The following is a 16330-nucleotide window of genomic DNA, read 5'->3' on the forward strand; positions in this document are numbered from 1 at the left end:
ATGCACGATGTCTTCATATCTTGACCATTGCTAATGACTCGGCATAGATACTCGATCTCCGTAGTCTGAAAGTTACATTTTTTTTTTTAAATTAATGGAAAAGCCTGTCTGGGTCCCTTACCCTTACCCCCATCTCTGACACATCATGTAATGTACCTAAACCCTCTTCTATTGTTTTACTAGGTAATAATACGTCATATACACAATTACAACACACAAGGGCTCTGCCTGAATCTATGTAAAATCGTAACGTATTTGATAAAATTCGTTGATATACAACCTGTGCATTGCCTAATTCTTATGGCATCTTTATGTACTCATGTCTCATAGTGACCCTCAGGTGTTACGAATCTCGGAGTGGTGTCGATGTTTTTTATTTAATTTTATCTGGTGAAAGCCAGTAGCCATATCAAGGTAAATATAATAGGTAGCTTTACCTAGCCAAACAATATGGTCCTCAATTAACGGAAGCGGGTATTTTAAGTGTCTTTGAGTTTTAAGTTTAAAGTCGACACAAAACCTATCTGAATCGCTTTTTTTCTTTACAAATCTCTATCTCTAATTATTTATTGATTTAACACATCTTTTATGATATCTCTAACGCGTAATTTTTCATCATACGACATTTTATAAGGGCGGTAAACTATAACTAATTTAGCCTACCGCTCGACTCGGAACGCTGTCGAACAAAACAGTCCTCCGTTTTATGTCCACCTTCTTACAAAATGTGCAAATAATTTTGATATTAGAAAACTGCCTTTTTTCTAAACTTGAATTGTTTGTAGATTGAGTCTCTGGTGCGGTTTCATACTTAGTTTTTTTAGGACACAAAATTTGTATATGACCAATTTCCCTACATGAACCATGAACAGTTAATATTAGACTGAAAATTATCTCGTTTTCAGAAATTATCTCGCAAATTTGGCCTTTTAACGTGATTTTGTATTATAGAGCGCGGTTCTAGGGGCTTGGTATATAATGAGAGGAATTTAACTAAGCCTTCCGATGATAAATTAGCACAAGTCGCGGCGGCGCGAACGTGTGGGTCCTTAATACCCCAAATAACTACTGCGACAATTAACTCTTCACTCATTCCTCGTACAACACGCAATACGTGAGATAACTATCAGAGTCTGTTGTCATTACGTCGAATAAAATATTTGCTAAGTCTACTCGCTACGGAAAAAGCTATTTAAATTCTCTCAACTATGATCATTACTAAGCCACTCATTTAGCCACACTTTAGCATCCCCTTTCAAACAATATCCAATCAGAGATACACACTCACGGTCATCCCAATAATTAGACAACCGCGCAGTCTTCCTGCTCACACCATATATCGAAATATTTGAAAGACGGATCAAAATTAGAAATATAAATGGAGTTAGATCTTACCAGAATTGTGCTCAACGCACTTACTAGTTTGTCGGTCACCTGATTAAGTACCAGATCAGTGCTTGACTCGCATGCGCTGCTTGAACTTGGCACCGGAGCGTTCTCAGTACCATTGTGCGAACCGTCAGTACCAGGTGGTAACGAGTGTCACTTAAGGAAGAAAGCAGCAAATCCGATGGTGTTGCGCATGTCGGTGCAAAGGGCCGATCCCCTCGCGGTGGTGTTGCTGAGCACAGTTGTGGTGACACCACTGGTGGACATAGCTCAGTCACTTGCGTCGGTTGACGGTTTAATATCGACTGTAACGTTTCTTCAAGCCCAGAGACGGGCACACCGTCTTTTTTTTACGTGTTCACCGCCTACCCTCCATTATTTTTATTAAACGTATATCACTCGCGTTTCAAACTGACTAAAATAAAACCACGTGGGCGTTAATTTAAACTAATCAGAAATGAGAACGAATCCCACTACTGAAGTAAGAAATTAACAAATAAAATTACTAAAAATAACCAAATTAAATTACACGAAATTAACCACAATTTCAACAACAATAGTAACGTCCTATATCTAGTGCGAGCGTCGAAGAAGTGCGCCCGACCATACAGCGCGCCGTGCTTATATAGCCTGAAAACCAGTTTAGTCCAGTATACCCCACTGCTACACGTCACTTGATGTGTGTTTTTATGGTACAGGGGGAAAATGGGCAGGAGGCTCATCTAATCTTAAGTGATACCGCCGCCCATAGATACACTCAATGCCAGAGGGCTCGCAAGTGCATTGCCGGCTTTTTTTAAGAATTGGAAGATGTGTGTGTAACTGAAGCATGTATGTTTACTGTTAAAGTGTTGCTTTAGTGACAATTGTACATTTGTGTTCTAAGAATATCTTTTTCGAAAGATTTAATCTAAAGTTTTCTGAAACCTGAAATCAGCTAATTGATGGCGTTGTACCAACAGAAATAGAATCAAGTTTATATGGGTTTATTTCATAATTTCTTCATTAGTATATTTGGCTAAGAAGGTTTCTACTTCCATCCTTTTTTAAGTTTTTTGAAGAATCAATTAAAAGACACGGAGACCCTATGACCCCATGCTCCATTTACAATTTGGGTTTAGATAATTTGATTATACGATGTTTACTACTTCTTATATTGCATTAATAAAAAAAACCTCTATGGTGGCTATACTACTGACGGTTTAGTTACTACTAGCAAAGGCCCAGCTTCCGAGACCTAGAAATTTATTTTATTCTTTAAATTATATTCTATTGGTGAAAGATTTTTTGAAATCATTTCAGTATATTTTATTTCTTACATACAAATCTTTCTGATTTAATATATTTCGGACACATTTTCAAAATCATAGGCTAGCTATTTCAGAATATTCGGCAGCGATTCCCCATCTTATACATAAAGTTTGTCGTTGCTTCATACTCGTAACATCTGTATAAGCAAAGTGTCAGACGACGTGTGTCAGCTCGCAAGTATATCACGTCGCAAACTTGCTATCCAACTTGTACACTTGTAACTTACACAATGTAATTTGTAATACATACAAATAATACAATATCGTTTTTATACAACAGAAACAGAAGTGAAACTTCTTTAGACACCTGGGGGTAAAATGTTTACGGATGAAACGTCACGAACATGTGCAGCGTTTTTGTCGAAAAAAAGAGAAAGTTTCACTTCAAAAACATATGTATTTTTGTGTTGAACCTTTCAGTTTTTTACCGGAATTCATATTACATTCGCAGGTAAAAAAAAATTAATTAAACAAAAAAATTATCATACTACGAATAATTGGTAATAGTATTGACCATTAAACCCCAAAGGCAGACACGGACAAATGAAAAAGTATCTATTTTATTTACAGTAAGATAAGGTACGTAATATGAACGTAATGTTTTTAATTCATTCCGAAAATTTTGTTGTTATTTAATTTCTATCAATATGAAATAGAAGCATATCATATATGTACTTAAGTGCTCTCTAGCTATATACGAATACTCTATTGACTAAATTATTACGATAATTGTAGCTCCTCTACAATTATCCTCGCAAAAATCTTGCTAAAATACTTGACAGCTGCGTGCAGAATTGTAACTTGTAGGCTAGTCTGAATGAAATAAAATAGAAAAGAAATTTGAATTACAGTATCTAGAATAATTAATATATACATACTAACTTAACATTGCACTGCCCAATTTGTAAAAATATCTTATTGAAACTCCTTAAAATATATAAATAGTACTTTCAAATTAATAAAAACACTACTATAATTACGGTTACAAACAAAATATTGAACGCTAGTTTGCGAATTGCGAACTATAAATTTGGAAAATACACTAGTTCAATTCTCTGAATCTGGTGTATTGCTTTTCTTTGAGGCTCCGAAATTATTTTAAAATATTAATTAGGCAAACATGGTGACATTATTAATAAATTGTTAACTGAATAATTAAACAATATTTCCATTGAGCTCTAGCCTTAAACTTACAATACTGAGTTTAAATAAAATGTATCTGACTGAAATGCAAAGAAAGTTATAAGTCCTATTAATATTCCATGTTTAACTCAACTTGTCACACAATTTGTTAACGGCTCTCGAACGTGGGGGATGTGATTGGGTACCTGTAATTGACGTATCTAAAAAAATTCAACATATTTACGATAAATCACAATATCTTTCTGCCGCTATGTATGGTATCTATATACTAAATATATGTCCGTAATGGACCAAAAACAAATTTTCAGCAACCTTTTTAGGTCTGGGCGTCAGATTTCGGTATCTGTTACATGATCGTTTGTCAATCTAATAGGCAAACAGACCATCAACCTCCTGCAATTTTTTGGGTCTGATGTAAGCCGGTTTTCTCACGATATCTTCCTTCACCATATCTTAGATTTAAAAAAAAACTCATAAAGCAGATTCAGAAATCTGAGGCCAAGACCTACAGAGGTTGTAGCGCCATTGATTTTTTTGTCTTCCTTCACCGTTCGAGTGAATGTTAAATACGCACATACTGACCGTTCACATATGCCACGCCAAAAACAAAGGTTTCATTTAATATATTAAATATTAAGCCCCATTATTTACTCACTCCCCAGTTCAAAATATAATATGTTTTACGTATCTAATATGAGAGTTATTAAATTAATTAATTAGCACCAAATCCCGACTCTGATTTAGAAAGTTACGTGCCGATTTCTTGACGATGGTTTTCCTCACCATACCAGAATGATAGTTTCATGGTACGCTTTTGCTATGACATTACTATTTTTATTATATCGGATTAGAATCAGTGTGTTTCTCTTAATGTGATGTTTAAAAAATATAAACCTATATCTATTTCCAATTTAGTTTCATTTATCCTTGCAATATACGAAAACCATTGTTAAAACTAATAAACGTTACTATATTTGTTGGTTCAGAACACTAAGCCGTACTTATTGGAAAGCAATATTGTGGGATATCTGTTTGGTTGGAGTCGAGTCACGACGTACTTAACGCTAACTAGCTCACACCTCAACTGTAATGAATAAAATACCATATTTCTGTTTCGATATATCACTTCATTATAAGATAAACTTTCATATTCTGCTGTATATCATTTTCTTTAACTTGGACATTTACTAAGAAATATTATAAGTTACTTTTAAATATTAACATAACATTGTAGTTGTATCTACTCTGGACTATATGTGTATCAAATCCTTTGATACTTAGATGAAGTGAAAGTATAAAGAAATATTGTCTGAGTAATATTATCATTATAATCTTCTATACAACAAAACTATAACACTTTATAGTGTTGTATTAATTGTTTTAAGGCAATTAGGTATAGCTTAAGAGATCGATTTTTGACCTCTACGTAGCTAAGAATTTCTTACGCCGTACAAGCACGGGTTAATTGCAGAAATGAAATTAAAAACCAATTGTGGCATGGGTTAACAATAGATCGAAATAAGACGCTTCTACCCATACCCATAAGTATGCTATATTTTATGTCAAATAAATGTATATACGAGTATTTTGGATTAAATACGTATGTGTTTATTACTTCTATGAAATCTAGAAATGTTGTCTATTGAGGTAGACTTATTTGTTTGTATACTAATTATTATTTATTTAAATTAACTTTAAGAATTGTTGAATTATCGGTTTAGGAATCATTGTATAGTTCTATCATATTCTTAAGAAATAAATAATTCTGGCATACCGAGGATTAGTAAAAAACATGATTATATAAAAATTCAATATTTAGATATATAAGTTTTCTATGAAAAAAGATAAAACTAACTTTTTGCGAGAATACGCGTTAAATCTGTCGGGTTAACGCGATATAAAGTAATAATTATGATACACTGTTACGATGTTAGAATATTCAGAGGCTTATGTAAATAGCAGTTTTACAGTAATATTGAGACATAACGCTGCCGAGCGCCATTTTACAACACTTTACAGCCGGCTTTAGCACCGAGTTTTATGCAAATTAAATGCTGTTCTGTTGAAAATAATAAAATAAATGCTTAATGCTTCCATATAAAAGGTATACATTGGTATGTTTCATGGATTTTATGGTAGTTAGTACCTTTCATAAATAAGCATTTTCTTTTGCGAACTAGCGAACTGCGATTCCACAGTTACCACACTACAGGCGGGGAGTCTTCCCTGAGAGATACGACCTCTAACAATTCAAAATTCCAGCGTACTCTTCTCATAAAGGCCGGCAATGCACCTAAAAATGGGTGTGTATGGGCTGCGATGACTGCCTTTTTCGGCGTGCCGCAGGCTCGTTTGCTTTATTATTATATAAAAAAAATTGAAAGTACAAGAAACTCTTAGGGTCTGTTTCACAATGTCCGGATAAGTTCCAAATAAGCTATTTATTAATTATTGGTAGGATCAACACTATTGTTGCGTTTCACGACTGTCAGATAGCGCTATTCGTCATGAAACGCGAAGTAACTTATTCGGAACTTTTATCTTTCGAATAATAATTTATGTTTTGCATAGCTATTTGGTACTTTATCCATACATTGTGAAACAGGCCATAAGTGTTATACAGTTACTTATTGTCAAGCTGTGTATTTTTATTCTACTTTAAACAATTTGAATGGTTTATATTTTTTTTTACTTAAACTCCCATTTCGTATTAAATTGTATAATTGTAATTCCGACTTCACATACAGTTGACGGTTTAAGCGATTCATTACGTTGCGTATGACGGTTTTTTATGTTGAGTATATATTTGCTGCCTCTAAAAAAACCGTTAAAATTCATCCATTTATTATCCGCCTTCTAATGGGAAGACTATTAAAACCCGTCTTACTGTCTCGGAATCTAAATGATACAAATTAACGTAATTTTACACAATGGACAAGTGAGCTTTATAAAAGCTTTGTTAATTTAACTTCGCGGAGAGTCGATAAAATTCTAAGCATTTATGGTACTACAATCAAGAATTGTAATATCTGTGGTGGTGTTTGGGAAATTTAAAAATGACCATTTAGATACTGATAACGGGACGCTTTTAGGATTTATCTTATAATTTTATTGCCGAAAGCTCTCTGGAGATTTACGCACTGTGCGTATTGTTATTGCGTAAACGCACAACAGTTATACTAGACTTAAAACATCCTCCATAGGTCAACGCTCGGTGTGTGGAAAAGCTTTGATTTTTAAAAATCTAATTTGTTTTGGGTTGAGCTAATCACGGACTTGATTTGCAAATAGCTATCCAAAAATGTGCCTTTCTCATTAAAATTTACATGGATAATATATATGATTTAGTCAATATTAAAGTATTATATAAGTATATCTAAGCTTTTCATGTTTATTTCGTAACTGTGTAGGTATTGGCCGTACTTTTTATTATTTTGCGTCTGGTAGATAGTGACGGTGACCCCAGAGCTAGGGTTTCCTCGCTTAACGAATAAGTATCGCAATCAAGCGAGGAAATGCTGCCAGCGTTAAAGGACACAGCCAGTAATTTTCTTGTCATTAAATTGTAATCATTTTTAATATATTTTTACTGTGTAAGTTAAGTAATTTGAAAAATGTATATTTTATCTATACTAATATTATAAAGAGGAAAGGTTTGATTTTTTGTTTGTTTGTTTGTATGAATTGAATAGGCTCCGAAACTACTTGGCAGATTTGAAAAATTCTTTCACTGTTGGAAAGCTACATCATTCCTGAGTGACATAGGCTATATTTCATTTTCAAAAAAAATAGGCATCCTTACTAAAATTACGATAACATTAACATTTGTTTATTATTTGATACAATTCTAACAGATGGCGCTGAGTTAAAGGTAGTTTAGTTTAGGTCCGTGTCGTGGTACCAACGTTTCACATAAGTTCTCCTACGGTTTCCCTTGATTAATTTACTACTATGTAATATAACAAAAACCTTAGCCACAGCAACGCTTGGCCGAGTCTGCTAGTTGTTTTATAAATTACACGAATAAAATAAATTAAGAGGGCTTAATAACTTACACTTAATAAATACTTTTCGTATAATTTATTGTATTGTGAGTAATAAATCTCATTTTTTTAATTATGTTGTTTTAGAACTAATCAATAAATACTTAGATCTTAAATAATCCTCCTGCAACATTTTTTCACAGCTATTTCTTCGGTGCTAAGTGCCAAGAAACTCTAGACTCCGTTACCACGAGTAGAAGAAATCCAATCTTCATTCAAAATAACAGGTAAAAGGAGCATGGCCACCGACACAGATACAGGCCACAGGCCACAGACAAAATTAAAGTAGCCATAATAATTGCCAACATTTTAAAAGTGATGGTACTAGAAGGAATAGAAAACAATTGTTATTATCAAAGAGTTTCTATCAGGCACAAAGAACCTTTCTAAATATCAAAAGGTGACCAACTTTAGACTGTAACAAAAATAAAGAGGTAATATATTATTGATATAAAATCACTTTATATAAAAGTACGCCCACCGGACACTTTGAACTTCTAAATGGTTATAAAAACTTATCTAATTGCGTAGTGTGTAGGCGAACGCGGTCCCTCAGGATCACAAGGGCGTAAGTCTATCGCCGCCAGCCTCAACCCGCTTGTGGATGCCACTCGGTTTTTAATGACTCTATTAAAAAGATTAATAGGCTCTATCGTTAAAAACATCGCCTTTTTCATTCCATACAAATTTAATTAATGTTAGATAGAGTTGGAGTGGCTCTCCGTGGGTTGAGTTTATTTTTGTTTGATCTCTTAATTTAGATTTCTCTACGAAATTGCTAATCTTATTATCGCTTGATAGGATAGGAGTTAAAATTTATGTCAAATTAGATAACGTTATAATATTTATGAATAGTTAAATCATATTTATGAATAGTAATTTTAAAAAAAGCTGAAATGTTTCTTTTCCTACCCTTAGATATGAAATATCATCTCTTTATTTTTCTTTCTTTGTAATTATAGAGTTACTAAAACTAAAAGTGTTCAATACGTACCTACAACTCGCTTATCTGCTACTTTTAATGGTCCAGTCAATATGTTTTGCTTACAAGTTAATTACTAGTATTGATGAAAATATTTATATAATATTTTACAATAATCTTCCAACTTACCGTAACTTTGTTCATAATGAAGTTTAGGTTTCTATTTAGTTCTAGTTCTTTTTATGTCCTTTTTTTAGAATTGCTTGTTTAAATTTTTCAACATTTCAATTTTTTTTAAATTGATGTGTGTGTGTGTAAAAATTCTGCTGTCATATTTCATTGTACAAAATTATGCATTAAAAGTGTATGCATACGTTTAAGAGCTTATAAATAAAAATATTAATGCTCTTATATTTTAGGTCTGAGACATACCTAACGACGTTTCCTGTAAAAATAAGAAAATCACTTAACATCAAGTGAGCCTCCTGCCCGTTTGTTCTATCAACAAAAACATGAAAATAAATACCAGATAACATCGAGAATCGTTTTATTAGCACGAGATTAATCTTTTCTTTAAATAAACAACAATGTAATTTTTGTTCAAGTAATAATAAAGTAGCAAAAATGAAAAGAATTCTCAATTGTGTTCGGGCATGTAATGTGTTTTGTGTAACAATAAACTTTATTTTATTTGTTATCCGATGTAATTGAAGTCCTGAAAGTCTATTTGCACAGCCCTATTTCACCATATATCACTGATTCCGTCGCTTGTGCCGCGCGATTCAAACCTAGAATCTCCGCGCATGAAGCTATCAATCTACGATTTGTAATTTTGAATAGGACCGAATACAATAATTTACCATAAGATTGCAACATAGTAATAATATTATACTACTGTGTAACATATTTTTGAAGTTATACTTCTTTTGGCGCGATGGAGAAAAATGATGAGAGTGAATTTTACGATGCCCGCGCGCACCAACACCTAAATTCGACATCGTAAAATTAGGTCTAGGTGGCATGGAAATCGATAACTATGTCCAAGTTGTATATTCTAGTATTTTTATATTTAAACCACATGTTTCGTAACAGTACAATTCAACAATGTGAATAAATAAATATTATTTTGGTGTTTTTGATTGTGAAGTAGTTACTAATCATTTATTTATTTAAATAAAATCTTTTTGATTAATTGTAATATTTATCATGGATCACTACACTGCATTTTAGTTTTTTTGTTTCCATATGCCAAAGAAGTACATATATCTTCTAACGCGTGTACAAGTACACATACTCTTTTTTTTAATAACTGATAACTAATATGTACTTATACTAATAATGATTTTTTTTACTTATATATGCTTACTGATATGTACTTCAAGATTGGGGCGCATTTTTAAGTATAGTACCCATAATTGATAAGACGCTTGTAATTGAACGAATTAAAATTTGAAATGCATCAAGTTATAAACAAACATAATACTACCTACGGGTACAACAAAAATACTAGCACGAATAAGACCTATTACTGATACGAAATAGACTACATATATACAGACGTTGTATTATACTTATACAGGGGTAGCACAATTTCGCTTATCTCGCGCCCGCAAATCCAAAGCTATTTCATTTGCTTTTAAATTTCCTGCTATCCCCGATGTCCCCACTCGTTAACTAAACCCCAATTCATTTCTACAACTACTCGTTTTCCTTGGTTTTACTTCAATTTATTTTAAGAAATATATTTTGCTTACAACCCTTAATTTTTTATATTTTCGTTATGAAGTATGCAGCATGTGGAGTTTCCAGACCAGCTTCTATACAGGTTGGATTGAAGCTGGCTTGATATTCATTAAATTAAAAATGTAAATGAAAATGTACACGCGTTAGAAGTTATACTTCTTCGGCGTAACAAAATAATAATTTTTACAAACTTACTTTTTATCCTTTGTCTTATTCTGCGTTTGTAGAAAAAACTACACTAACAATAAAACTAAAATATTAACTATAGCTAATTTCAGGGTGTCGGTTTTTTGTGACAGCGTGCGCGCATCGTAAAACTTACTCTCGTGATTTTCCCGTAACGCGCCAAAATAAAAAATATATAGTAGATATTTGTTTTTATTTTAATAAGTAAGTTTAGCGGATTTCAATCCACTTCTCTTCTAACTAAGTTATAAACAAAATTTTAAATCAAATCAGTTGTCAAATCATATAAAACAAATTCAAATACTATATATGTATGTTAATCCAAATTTAAATATATTAAATAAGTAGACAAAGAATTTACAAATTAAGCGAAAATAGTTCTTGACTAAATAAAAAGTAATTTCAAACCTGCAATATACGTTTTAACACAATATCGAGTGCAAGACTGCGTTAAAAATGGTGTTAGTTCCCCATTTTTATCCCGTTTGAAGTTAAATAAAAGTAAATAAGCCCCTTTACTACCTTAAATGTCTTGGATCCCCGTTTTATATGGTTTTTCTCCCTTGAATGAACCTAAATAACTAGAGGCAAATTAATTGAGCATACTCTAGATCTTTGAGTTATATTAATATGAGCCGGCTTAAAAATTCTAGATAACGTACATGAGAATTTTAATCTCAGAACAGCAGAGCTTAATGAGCATTTCACATTCGTTAAAGGCAAACTCAATTCCATTACGTACTTATTTAAAAAAGGAAAACGAAACAAAAGCGTTCAACAAAAGCTCAGCTTTAAAGTTCATCTTCGTAAGCTCTCAAGCTCGAAGCGTTTCATTCATCGAGTTAGTAGCGTTCGGACTGTCACGCGGGACGGGTGTATCGCCTCTCTGCGCGAAATCGTCGAAGTCCAATACGATATTAATGTTCGCGTGATATTGCGATGCTGTGAATGTTATCCTGATGCCATTGAAGCCATGATATTCAAAGCGGGAGGGAAGCCTCCGGGCAAGAGTCCTCCAAAGACAGAAGAAAGGGAAAATAAGGAGAATTGCGTAAAAGAAAGTTGCGACCGATGCCCGGGGGATCCGTGGGTTTATTGTGCAGTGTTGTGGTGTGCGTGTGCTATGAGCCTGATCTCAAGCGGGTACAGCCTATACAGGCAACAGGGACTTCAAGATAGACTTGGCTTGCTGGAGGAACAGCACCGGGCGCTTCGAAGCGCGGTGTTGGAGCCGCAGCAGCCGCTCGTGGAGAGGCTTCGACGGGAGGCTCGGGTCCCGCACTGGAGAGCAACTAGGAGCATACGTGATTATGGTGATTGCGGCTGTCCACCAGGTATGATAACAATATGTCTTTGGCAACTTTTGGCAACGTTGGGAGAAGTTCAGAAAATGTTCTGCCCCTAATTCTAGTACATCTTTTATGTTTTATAATCTAAATTATCATCCAGATATGTCAGATATTAGAGATCTCAGATATATGTATAACTATATTAATTAAAAAAAAAAACGAAATAATTTTGAAATATTTTTTAATCACAATACAACCATTATCTGAATAATGAGGGAGAAGGCTTCATATAAATTCATATAATACTTTTAAAAATAAATATTTAAATACAGTACTATCGAGACGAGTATCCGTATCATAATTATGTATATGAGTATTAACATTGCAATGAATATTGTCAAAGGACACAACATATTTGTCACATTACATGATTACACGAACCAATATTATTTGTAAGTAAATTAATTAAAATTAATCATTTCAATACCTCATTTACTTTGACAATCCTACTTTAAAATAATACAAAATATTGACACTGTAAGCAAATAATTATATTGGTTACATTTAGTTAGTTAGGGTTTTATCGACTTCCCTTTTTATCTTTATTCAGTTACCCATAAAGTATTTTAAAAGCCCTCATTGCTATAATTTACGACGATTTATGACCTGCTTGAGTTAATGTAATAAATTGTGTGACTAAATATGTTGTGACTGGACAGGATAATATAAATCTTATGCCACGTGTGTACAACAGTGGTAAATAGTTTTTATTGTATTTGTTTTCCCACGGTACCGCAAACGATTAAGTCTAAACACCTATTCTTCTATTTGATTTATTTTATTTGTTGACGCTACTCTATTGACGATGAAGGTCTCTATTCAAGCATTTTTTGTTACTATTTTGATTCGCGCTTTAAAAGGAACGTTTTGCTAAATAGAAGAAACATTTTGGTAATGTAAGAAATAAAATTGACCTAACATTTATTTCTGAAATAATAATAAGTAATAATAATCGTTATTTATTTTCTTACAAAATGATAAGTTACAACTATTTATTAATGAATGCCATTCTTCTTTTGAGGGATAGTTATTGTTTATGTGAGACTGATGACTGCTTAAGGTGGAGCACAACACTACAGGTCATCAGGCCACCACTTCGGATCGACAAAAGATATTAAATAGTATAGAATAGACAATTATGGTTATAGTAGGTTGTAACGGTAACAAATTAAGAAAATATATACATTTATCTACAGTAGTATTTAAATAAGGAATGTATATATTATAAGGAAACCACATGGGGTATGTGCATCTGTGTGAGTTTGTGTGTGTGTATGTATGAGTCTGTGTGTGTGTACTATTATTGACGTAATAATACTTACATAATTATACTCTAAATAATTATTAACTAACATTTAACATAACATTTTGTGTCAACTTTATACTCAACTATTTAGTTGATTAGCATTTATTCGGTAACCTCTTAGTTTAGTTTACCTCATACTTTAAATATAATTATAATAATTTTATTACATCGTAAGTGCTTTTCTATGTATTGCTTTTTATTAAATCCCATATATCGGACTTAATTCGCTCTTTCGAAGTTTTAGAGATAACAAAAAAGCTAATAGCTTAATTAAACGACCCCTCTATCCCTTGATCCCTCAAATGTAACAAAAAGTGAACTTTCGAAGGGCTCAGGCTGTTCACACGAATTCCTTATATAAATTCCATTTGAAATTCGTTCACAGTATTAAAAGTATTGCCGTTAGTTATATACTTACTTACGTATAACATACATAACTTTTGCGTGACTAGACTGCGCCAATTAGTTATATATAATATATATTTCATTAGTATGAAAATTTACGAGACAAGCCTTATAATTACATAGAATACTGTACATGTAACAAGTTCATTATACGGATGATTTTACTAACTACCATATCATATGATTCACCATGCTATAAATTGTATTGCATTTTTTATACATTTTAGTTTTTTATAGTACCAAAGCTATCGTTTTCTGCGAGTAAAGGAAGAAATTAGAGATTTATAAAAGTCTTTAATAGACAAAATAGTTCATTTTTAATTTATATATTTAACAGAATAATATAATAAAATCGTAATGTTACATTAAAACACCACTGTTGTTTGTATTAGTGTAACCATAGCAGTTTTGTTTAAGAGCACGATAAATGCATATTATGAGAGTATCCTAAAATATAATATATCATTTTGGGCTAAAATATAATATATAACTGCGTTCGTCGGTAGTCGGGTGAACAAAAGCGCCACATAACAGTTCTTAATAACACAATTTACCAAAATATCTTAACAACCCTAAAATTTCCGTAGTCATAGTGACCACCTTGAAAAAGCTATAATTTTTTTATCCCAATCGAAAGCTGTCAACTAATCCGTGGTTATCGGGCCCGCAGGCGTTGATCGAAAAAATGATAAACTGCCCGCCTCGCCTGGTGCGAAATGGGAATGACACTTTAAGGGTTTGGGTATGTCGTTAATACTAGGTTTTATAGGTCACTTTATTTATGAGCTTTCAAGAAATCCAACCTTCTCAATGGTGAATAAATCAAGTCTTTCTTTGGATGCTTTTCAGATTGATTACACGTAGAAAACATTCGATTCATATCAACCGATGAAAAATATTTTTTTTCGTATTTATATTATACCTTAGAGTTGTTGCTTAATATGATTTATTTACTGCATTTAATATATAATACTAGTGGTGGCACAGATTTGTTCTTAGATTTTTTATTTGGTTGATATTTTTTTTGTTGGATGGGTCTTCGGCATACCGTATTCGACACGAGTGTGTTGCGCACATAAAAATAAGACTATATTACTTGACACCCGTGACTCAAATACATGACCTCAAGATTGTCGTATGCTCCAGGCTGTTTTATTAGGTACTAGTTTTTTATTTGCTTCAAAAACATAAAATGCTGTTTTCTTTGAACTAAATGTTCCACTTCAGTGTTTTAATCGAAAGTAATCGATTACGCCTATCAAATAATAGGAACTCGACTATGAGTAATGTGTGGGAAGTGTGTGTGCAGTGGATGGAAAACAAACTATATAGGGTCGAGCGGACCGCGATAAAACTAACGCGTGCAATTGACGGCCGCCAGAGGGTTTTATACACACGAAGAAAACTTTCTTACAATAATTGCAGGATAAAACTTTTATAGTAGATTTGTAAGTTAGACAGAAAATACCAATATTTGGTATTTAACAATTTTATTATACGAATCTTATTTGATTCAACGAGCTATAAATGTATTGTTTTTGAACATTTTAGTTTTCTATAGTACCTGTGTCAAGCAATGTTTTTAGAGATGAGATTTATAAATGCTTTGTTTAATTTTTTATATTTTTCATACAAATTTAGATATTTTAATAAATTTCATTGTCTCGTTATTTTAGAACAACCAATAGACGCCTTTCTCGGACCAGACTAGTTCCAAACATCCAGTTTTTGAAATTTGACACCCTTATCTCAAAAATGTATTAGATTTTGACATAGTGGACCTGTGCTTAGTCTCGTATCAGTATCTCACCCCAAAATATCCAGGCTATCAACTCCATTGTAACAATTTCCTAGGTTATATTTCGCCGTTTCACAGTTCGCAGTTATGACACAGCCTTTCTCAACAAAGCCTAGATGCACTCGAGAGTTAATATCCAGTCAATTGATTAAATAGTATTGACATCAAAGGCCACATAAGCCATACGATATTTGTTATATAGGCAGTTAAATAAATCAGTATTAATAGAATGCGTGGAGAATTAATCTTATTAAGCGTTTGAACACAAACCCTTACAGGATTACTGGCGGCTGTGATAAGTGGTGTTGCAGCACTGAGCTCACGCCGGACAATCGTTTTTCAATACACGTCCTAATTGACAAACATTCAGATGGGATTACGTCGGACGAAATCAATTAACGTTCTAAAAGCAACCAGTCAACGGCATAGTAATTTAGGTATGGTTAGGGAAGCGGTAGCAGTTTTTTTAATATTATTATTGCTTCCATACAGTACATTATAAAAAAATCTGTGACGCATAATCTTTCTAGGTATGGAATTCTGTATCTGTTTCATAATCATTTGTCAATCTAATAGACAATTTAATTAGTGCACAGCCGGGGATCGAACCTGCGACCTCAAAGATGACACTCGCACTTTGAAAGCACTAAGGCTTGAAGTAATTAATAAAAATGAACCTAGTTATTTTCGTATTGTTCACAACGTGTATTATACAGAATGAGTATGAATGATGAAA

At 32.9% G+C, this 16330-nt stretch overlaps 1 protein-coding gene across 8 annotated transcripts in view; it reads left to right on the forward strand.

The window, feature by feature from the left end:
* Positions 1 to 16330, forward strand: part of LOC111000911 (collagen alpha chain CG42342) — a 294010-nt gene that overhangs the window by 114537 nt on the left and 163143 nt on the right. For 7 of the 8 annotated variants that reach the window (XM_045631951.1, XM_045631944.1, XM_045631949.1 and 4 more), the window contains exon 1: positions 11596 to 12070. The exons of the other annotated variant lie outside the window; for it this stretch is intronic. In XM_045631951.1, the coding sequence (XP_045487907.1) occupies positions 11710 to 12070 (361 nt within the window). In that variant the 5' untranslated portion in view covers positions 11596 to 11709. Of the gene's footprint in view, positions 1 to 11595; positions 12071 to 16330 lie in introns of those variants that run through there. 8 annotated transcript variants of the gene reach the window in all.

The sequence above is a fragment of the Pieris rapae genome, chromosome 17 (genome assembly GCF_905147795.1).
Source record: "Pieris rapae chromosome 17, ilPieRapa1.1, whole genome shotgun sequence".
NCBI lineage: Eukaryota > Metazoa > Arthropoda > Insecta > Lepidoptera > Pieridae > Pieris > Pieris rapae.